At 42.0% G+C, this 9,407-nt stretch overlaps 1 protein-coding gene across 1 annotated transcript; it reads left to right on the forward strand.

Annotated features, from left to right (window-relative positions):
• The first annotated feature begins 8,276 nt into the window (after positions 1 to 8,276).
• LOC137838644 (uncharacterized) lies at positions 8,277 to 9,125 on the forward strand. Its single transcript, XM_068647880.1, has 2 exons — positions 8,277 to 8,447; positions 8,565 to 9,125. The coding sequence occupies exons 1-2, from the start codon at positions 8,277 to 8,279 to the stop codon at positions 9,123 to 9,125; spliced, it is 732 nt and encodes a 243-aa protein (XP_068503981.1).
• The last annotated feature ends 282 nt before the right edge of the window (positions 9,126 to 9,407 follow it).

Raw genomic sequence — 9,407 nt, forward strand, 5'->3', positions numbered from 1 at the left:
TTTCATGGTTTTTATGACCTCTGTAAAATATCATGGGTTTCAAAACCTCCTCCCTAAAATAACGATAGGTTTCAGAACCTCCATAAAATACCATAGATTTTAGAACCCCGTAAAATATCATTGGTTTTAGAACCTCCGTAAAATATCATAGGTTTAAAAGTTATAAACATTTTTTTTCATTCATTTATCATTTAAGCATTAATGTGTTTTTCAAGCACAATTATTTATATATAGTGTATTTATTTATCTATGTTTGTTAAAGTAGTTTTTTAAATAAAGAAAACAAATAAATGGATATAACATTCATGAATTAACATGTTATACATATATCTAACTAAATTAAAATTTATACAAAAATATATCAAGTAGACATATTGAAATTCAAACTCAAATACAAAATATGCGTTAAAAAACTATGGGAATCAATAAAAGACAAATACTTCTATGAAGTACTACCAATGAAAACCTAACATTGTTTACAAAACACAAAATAAAGTCATTTTCACATTATATTATATTCTTCAACAATCACATATGTTCTTATTCATGTCCGACATACTTCTTTTATGAGAAACCTACAATATAAACATGTACCATAATTAGAAATGTAAATCTAAAAATAAATTTTTTTTCAACCACTTCTCTACTACAATAAATTCGGAGAAGTACAACTAAAAATGCTATAAACAATAAATCAACAAAATGCATATCTGCCATTAAAATTTGGAAAAAATGTATAAATTTATAATGTTATTGCCGTTAAAATTTTGAAATAAAGTAATGAGAAAAGACAGTATTACCTAAAAAAAGGTTTTGTTACACTAAAAAAGAGTCAAGAGCGGGAACCTTACTCCTCTTATGCTTTAGCACCATTTTCATTGGTTTGAAGCTTCCTCGAAAATCTTAAGGGATTAGGTCACAAATTTCGTCTATCCTCTTTGAGTGGCTCCCAACTTAGAAGTTGTGATTGGAGGAAGTAGGCAACCCACTCTTACCTTTGGATATTTGCATATATAAACAAATACCATACCTCTAATTCATCATACTTGAAATAATGAACTACTTACATAAATATTGTACCGACCAGTCCTCATACGTCGTTGACCGCTAGTGATGGTGGGGCCACGTAAGCTGGGTCCCACGAGCGACGTGGGCCAGTGTCTCGCAAAGCACGTGAGTCAAGCTGCCGAATAGTGGTTAGGTGCGATCATCAGGATGTGCTGATGTATCCTCGACAACAGATTGAGGGCGATGTGACATCGGACATCGGTGACTCAAACAACAAAGCTGGGCCACGAGAGGTGGATCCCATACCACACACCAGTTATCAGTTAGGGATAAGCCTAGATCACGAGGGGTCCATACGTGTGGTGTGGATGACGCGTTCAGGTGGAACACAAGTAAAGAGCCATTGGAAGAGATACAACCAGTGAGAGTCACGTTCTAGGGGTAAGCTGCATGCATGGCACGTGAATAGCTAGGACACTCTCGGGACGGATGACCCAGAGATTAGGTGTACAAGATGGTACCCAGGTGGTCATCCCGTCAGAGGTTGCACTCCAGTAAGGAAGCCTTACACGCTAGATTGCCTTAAGAGTGGGTGATAGCGGTGCTAAGGCACACCCTCAATAACCCTAATTGCAGTTAGCGGAAACCCTAGAGTATATAAAGGGTAGTATTAAACCTAATAAGGTACGCAGTTTTTACGCTAATACACACACAAATTACACAGAGGGCTTTTTACAGCTTAGTTTTGGTGTTTCCTAGCCCTATACTGACTTGAGCGTCGGAGTGCAAACGACCTCTAGGGCGCCCTTTGTCTTTGCATTTTCAGGTGTTTGATCGAAGAAAGGCACGAACGAAGGCAAAGATAATTGGGCGTGTGATGTCGTAGACGTACGAAGGCAATCGAGTCAACCGACATGAACATTTGGCACCCACCGTGGGGCACGATTTAAAACACTGTCCCATTCGCAAGAACAAGAAAGATCCATCAAGATGAGAAATACGAGGCAAGGATCTGTTGCACCGAATGGGGACGGAAGCCTCACCCTGCAACGGATCATGGAAACGATGCAGGCTCTCCAAGAAACGGTGGCTGCATTAAGAGCAGATCAAGAACGCATCCAGATTGATCTGGCTGCGTTGCTAGCAAGAAATGAAGAATTGTAAAGAACTAATGAAGAATTGCGCATGGGGTTGCGAAATCAGGCAGGGGAACATGAGGTGGAAGATCAAGAACCTGCGACACCACCAAGCATTTCCCAATGCCATTCTCGCAAGCGATCATGGACGCCGTGATACCGACCACATTCGTGGGGCCCAAAGCCACATTCACAGGTGTAGAGGACCCAGAGGCTCATCTCACGGCCTTCCATACGCAGATGATGTTGGTTGGGGGCTCTGACGTGGTGCGATGCAAGCTGTTCATGAGCACGCTGGTAGGCACAATGATGGATTGTTCAGAGAGCAGTACATTGCAAATCGGGCTCCCCCACCCATTTCTAACGATCTTTTCGACGTAAGACAGTATCAGAGAGAATCCCTGAAGTAGTTCCTCAATTGTTTTGGGGCACAAGTGGTAAAGCTGAACACCAAGGACAAGACCATGATGGTACACGCGTTCAGGAAGGGCATCGTGTCGGGACCCTTCAGTGAATCGCTCATCAGAAACCGCCCCAAAACTTTCGGCGAGATCAGGCGTCGAGCGGTTGCCCATATTGTTGCAGAAGTGGAAGTCAACGAGAAGCGCACATGCGTTGTCCCCTCGCGCCCACGAGCACCAGGTCGACCTTAACCCTTGAGAATGCACGAGGGCCCCAGCAAAGCAGCAACCCTACGAGCCGAGGAAGCCCCAGACTAGGGGGCATGATATGAACACAAGAACATGATATGAACATGTTATGAATTCAATATGAGTTGGGACATGAACAGGGACCTTTAGAATTGGATCAAGATTCTTTATCCATTCAAGAACTTAATCAAGAACACAAGAACCAAGCCAAACTCACACAGAAACCCATTTTTCAACATATGAACCGAATGAAACAAGGAAAGAAAACTAATGCACCGATTAAAACTTCAACAAACACAATTAGAACCACAAGAACAACAAACTAAACAAGTTCTACCGATTGAAACAACAAGAAACAACAAAGACAAGTTTTAGAGTTTGATTTGGAATGGGTATGGAAGAAGAAGATGAAAAGGAAAGGGAAACTTATGTGGTTGTAGCTCTTGGAATTGTGCACGCCCCTTGAAGGATGGTTGGCTTTAAGATAAGTGTTGCTGCCACTTGAGAGTCCAGGGAATCCCCCAAGATAAGACTAGAAGAGGAGAAGACACAAGCCTCTCACACTCACTCACCAATTCGGTAGAGATTCTTTTCTAAAAACTCAATTTCAAACTTGTTATTTCAAAGACCCAAGCCCTTTTGTAAGCAATGGAAGTTCAGAAAAGGAGGCCCTATAGACAGACCAAGTTGGAAAACATTTTTTGGGAATGATGATATTTTTTGGAAAAAGTCCTCTTAAAAGGTGAAAACCATTAGGAGGTATGTAAAAATCATCCCTAACATTTTGTAACCAAGTTGGTGTTGAAATAAGAACCTTGGGTAATGAAAAAGATAAAGAAGAAGAATACCTTTGAGGCTCAAGTTGAGGCATAGCACGAGTCAACATGATTGATTTAGTGGATAAAGTATTGTGACTCGGTTTATTACTTACTTCTTTTGCTTTCTCATTTTCTCTTTTAGTTTTCATTTTTATTTAGTCCTCATGAACCTCTTGAGGAGTGAGGGGGTTTTAAGGTAACTTTGCGCCCTCGGAAGGAAAAAGACATTGTATTGGATAGGCCATCATGTAAAACATGTCTATCATATTGCCAAGGCCTTCCTAAAAGAACATGAGTTGCTTCCATGGGCACAAAATCACATAAAACCTCATCTTTATACTTTCCTATTGCAAAGTTAATGAGGACTTGTTTGTTAACCATGATTTCACCTTTTGTACTAAGCCATTGTAATTTATAGCGCTTGGTATGAGAGATAGCGGGTAAGGCTAACTTCTCCACAACTCTTGTACTAGCCACATTAGTGAACTACCCCCATCAATAATCAAGGAACATAACTTGTTGGTGATAAGACAGTAGGTGTGGAAAATATTTTCTCTTTGGGTATCATCCAAAGGTTTTGGAATTGTTCTCAACATTCGCCTTATCATCAATAAGTCACCTTCACAAGGACTTCCGCTCTCAATCTCACTTGGGGATCTAGAAGGTGAGGAATGTCTAGAGGTTTCAAAATCATGCTCACTAATCACTACCCCATCATGAATAAACATATTTCTTTTAGAAGGGCAATTAGAAGCTATGTGACCATATCCCAAACACTTAAAACATTTCTTACTAGACGATTTTGTTGGTGATTTAGAAGTGGAAGGCTTAGAATCTCTAGTTTGGAAAGATGATTCTTTAGGAGGATATTTTGAAAAAGATTTGTTTCTAGTTTTCCAAGAGTTGTTGTAAAAGCCATCATTATGAGTGTTTTTTAAAGCATTTTTCTTTGAAATTTGAGATTCAACCTTGATGGCAAGGTGAAGTAAAGTTTGTAAAGATGAATACTCATGAAGTTCCACAACATCTTGGATATCCCTCCTAAGACAACTCACAAACCTAGCCATTTTAGCTTCCTCATTTTCATGCATATCTACCTTAATTAAAAGCGTGTCTAATTCCTTGAAATATGCATCCACACTTAGCGTGCCTTGGTGAAGCCTTTGGAGCTTCAACAATAGGTCTTTCCTAAAGTGTGGTGGAACAAATCTATCGCGCATACACTCTTTTAAATCGTTCCAAGAAACCACGGGAGGTCTCTTGTTTAGTCCAATGTCCATAAGAGTCTTATGCCACCATTGAATAGTCTAAAAATTCTAAAGAGGCTAATCTAACCCTTTGGTCTTCTTGGGCCTCATGTACATGAAAAGTTTGTTCAACCTTTCCTTCCCAACCCAAATATACATTAGGATCGCCATCCCCACTAAAACTAGGTAATTTTACAATTGGAAAATAAGGCTTTGCCACATTTTGGCGCCTATCATGATGATGATGATGATGCGTCCTCCTTCTATGTTCTTCTTCATGGCCGTGAGCATTGGAAGAACTCCTTGAAGAATGTCTATGAGAATGGTGGCTTCCATGCTTGGAATGGTTGGATCTATCATGAGTCACTTCAAATCTTTGTAATCTTTCCTCCAATTGTTTTATGGCTTCATCCTTTTGTGCAAGGGAGCATTTTGCCTCTTTTAATTCACCAAGAATAAATGCTCTATGAGGAGAGTGTGGTTTGGAAGAGTCACCACTTGAATAGGCAGCCATTAGAAAAAAGAAAACAGCAAACACAAAGAACAAAGAACAAATAATTTCAAGAAAAACAAGGTTAGAAAATGGAACAATTATGGTGCTGTAATGAAAATTAAAAAGACACTCAAAGCACTCCAAGAAAGAATACTTCCCTCAACCAAGCTTCTCTTGGGGTTTTGGTAACGCTCAAATGAAAGATGTCAAAGCAAACCACTCTTTCTTAAAGCCAAAACACCACAAAACTTAAAGAACAATAAAAGACAATCAAGAAAAGGTGTAAACAAGAAAAACCTATAGCAAAAGGAATACAAGATATATGACAAACTCAAAGAATAGTGAAGAAAAGACAATCAAGAAAAATAAGGTACTCAATTAAAAGATGGTACACAAAAGAAACCTAGAGAAAAGAACTAGAGTAGATGAAGAAAACAAAAAAAAACAGAACTACTAGAATTTTATGTAAACTGTGCGTGACTTTACAGATTTATCTGGATTTGAAGAAATCAAACTGGATTATGAAATTTAAACCAAAGAAATTTCAAGATCTTATCTCAACAATGGCACTGGAATCACACAAAAATAGTGCGCCAATTAATTGTGATAAATTTTTCAAAATTACTGCCACTTTACCGTATTTTTTGTGCCAGAATTACACACTCGACGTATTTGATTTATCATTTGTTTTCTGTTTTGAATTTTGACTCACTTCTTTTTTCTACTTTTTTGTAACACTCTCAAGAACTCAAATCCAAAATTTCAGAATTTTCCAGTAATCACAGAAATTTTAATAAACCCAAACACTCAACACATTTTCAAGAAAACAGAGGAAACCTAATTGGGAATGAAAAAACAGAATTGAGAACTTCAAAAGACATAATAAAATTGATGTTTCAAGAACTTGTATAGATCTAAAATACAAGTAAGAACTCAAATCTAAAAAGAAAATGCACCAAAGGATCAAGAAAACAAACACATAAAACTGTACTCAATTAAAAAACATCAAGAAACCAAAATTATCAACAAAAGGACTACATATAATTGATAACATTTTGGGAGAAACATGACTTTGACAAAACTTATAGAGATTCAAAAATCAAAATGACACAAACACAATGTATTAAAAATAAGAAAACAGACCAGGCTAGAACTCGACAATGTCGGGAGAAGATCAACGGCACGAGATACTCGTGCATGGCGAAATTCACACTATTGCTGGCGATTTCTCAGGTGGAGGGTGTACTGCTTCCCAACGAAAGAAGTATGCACGAGCGGTAATGTTAGTAGAGGCGCAAGAGGCAAATCAGGCCCTTGATGTCGACCTTGTCTTCACAAAGGCCAACCTCCGAGACGTCGTCCCCCACGACAATGACCCAATGGTGATCTCAGTAGTGACCGTAGAGAGAAAGGTGCATCGTGTACTAGTGGACCAGGGAAGCTCGACAGACATGATGTTCTGGACGACCTTGAACAAGCTGCAGTTGTCCCCTGATCAACTGAGGCCTTATATTGGGTGTTTATACGACTTTGTGGGAGACCAGGTGGAGGTGTGTGGGCACTTAGAGCTGAGGACCACCTTAATAGATGGTGTCGCGCCCCACACAGAAAACATCAGGTACCTCGTCGTCAATGCCCTCTTCGCTTATAACATATTGTTGGGTAGACCTACGCTGAACAGGCTGAGGGCAGTGGCGTCGACGAGGCACATGAAGATGAAACTGCTTGACTTGGGGGGAAAGGTGATAACCATCAAGTCAGATCAAAAGGAGGCTAAGAGATGCTACAAGAATAGCCTCAAGACGAAGAGAGGGGTGTTCATGGTCACCATAAGAGCACAAAGTGAAGAAGGGGTCGCCCGTGCAGAGATCGCCCAAGAGAGGCGACCCGAACCAGCAGGAGACGTCTTGGATAGAGAGATTGGAGGCAAGACGTTCAAGCTTGGTAAGTCACTAAGTCAAGCGGCACAGGACCAGATTGTCGAGATAATAGCGCAGCATCTGGATGCCTTCACATGGTCTGCCTCGGACATGCCAGGCATAGACCCAGACTTCTTGTGCCATCGCCTCACCATGGACCCCCAAGTCAGGCATGTCCGCCAGAGAAGAAGGAAGTTCAATGAGGAGAGGCGACATGTAATAAAAGAAGAGAGGAAGAAGCTGCTGAGCGCTGGCCACATAAGGGAGATCCAGTACCCTGAGTGGTTGGCCAATGTGGTCTTGGTGAAGAGGGCCAATGGAAAGTGGAGGATGTGTGTTGACTTCACCGACCTCAACAAAGCTTGCTCGAAGGACTCCTATCCTCTACCAAGCATTGACGCCTTGGTGGACAGTGCCTCGGGCTGCAGGATGCTCAGCTTCCTGGATGCTTTTTTTGGATACAACCAAATTAAGATGCATCCCAATGACGAATGCAAGACAACTTTCATGACAGAGTTGTCTTGCTACTGTTACACAGTGATACCCTTTGGGCTGAAGAATGCAGGGGCCACCTACCAGAGGCTGATGGACAGGGTGTTCGCACCCATGATAGGGCGAAACGTGCAAGCCTATGTGGCCGACATGGTGGTGACCTCACAGGTGAAAGATCAACATGTGGCTGATTTAGAAGAGCTATTTACGACAATAGCTAAGTACAGACTGAAGCTGAACCCCAAGAAGTGCGTGTTCAGGGTGGAAGCAGGTAAATTCTTGGGTTTCTTACTCACCGAGCGTGGGATAAAGGCAAACCCCGAGAAGTGCGCTGCAATCCTTGCGATGAGAAGCCCAATCTTAGTGAAGGAGGTGCAGCATTTGACATGGTAGATGACTACTCTGTCTAGATTTGTATCAGTTGGAGGAGACAAGGGTCACCCTTACTTCCAGTGTCTGAGGAGGAACAACAGGTTCATCTAGATCAGGGAGTGCGAAGAGGTGTTCCTCAATATGAAGGAGTACCTGGTCAGTCCCCCAGTGTTGTGTAAAGCACAACTGGGTACTCCACTCCCCCTATACTTCACTGTGACGGAGCAGGCAATCAGTTCGGTCCTTGTGCAGGAGCAGGACGAAGTGCAGAAGCCTATATACTTTGTGAGCAAAGTATTGCAAGGGCCTGAGGTAAGATACTAGGCCCTAGAGAAGGCAGCCCTGGTAGTGGTATTCTCGGCAAGGAGACTTCGCCACTATTTTAAAAGTTTTACAGTGGTGGTGATGACAGACCTGCCTATCCACAAGGTCCTACAGAAACAGGATATGGCGGGAAGGATGGTACAATGGGTAGTGGAACTATCAGAGTTCGACGTCCGGTACGAGCCACGAGGTCGTATCAAAGGCCAAGTTTATGCAGATTTTGTGGTAGAGCTCTCCTCGACATATGCACACCAAGAGGAAGCCAACTTCTGGTGGGTGCTCTCTATAGATGGGTCCTCTAACCAACAAGGCAGCGGGGCAGGTGTCATCTTGGAGAGACTGAACAGGCTATTGATCGAGCAGGCCCTACGATTTTCCTTCAAGGCCAGCAACAACCAAGTGGAGTACGAAACCCTCATCGTTGGCATGCTATTGGTGAAGGAGATGGGAGCGAAGAGTCTGTTGCCGAAGGGTGACTCCTTATTAGTCACAGTTCAGGTGACTCAGTCACAGGTCAAGGACCCTCAGATGGTCGCATACCTAGGGTATGTCCAGATTCTAAAGGGGTCATTCGCGGTGTTGGAGCTAGTGCATGTCCCAAGAGAGCAGAATGCCCGAGCTGACTTACTAGCTAAGCTCACTAGTTCAGGCAAGGGAGGCAGGTAGAGGACGGTCATACAGGAAACCCTAAAGACACCTCGAACTTTCACCGCAGATAATCTGGTGGGGGTACATCAGATCAGCACGTCGAGAGTAGGGGTGACGAGTCATCGGTCGTTGACTCAGGAGACGTTGAAAACTCCCAGGGTAACAACATATCCAGTTCTTGGGGAGGAATCAATGCAGGTCTTCCTGGTTGAAGGAGGAGAAACCTAGATGACGCCCTACAAGCGCTACCAGGCTGATGGAATACTCCCGTTGGAACCCACAAAAGCCAAAAAAATAAAG

Source organism: Phaseolus vulgaris, chromosome 4, assembly GCF_000499845.2.
Source record: "Phaseolus vulgaris cultivar G19833 chromosome 4, P. vulgaris v2.0, whole genome shotgun sequence".
Classification (NCBI taxonomy): Eukaryota; Viridiplantae; Streptophyta; class Magnoliopsida; order Fabales; family Fabaceae; genus Phaseolus; species Phaseolus vulgaris.

Coding starts and splice junctions, on each gene's coding strand:
- LOC137838644 (XM_068647880.1), top strand. CDS start 8,277: ATGAAGGAGTACCTGGTCAGTCCCCCAGTGTTGTGTAAAGCACAACTG. Junction 8,448..8,564: donor AAGTATTGCAAGGGCCTGAG/GTAAGATACTAG, acceptor CCTATCCACAAG/GTCCTACAGAAACAGGATAT.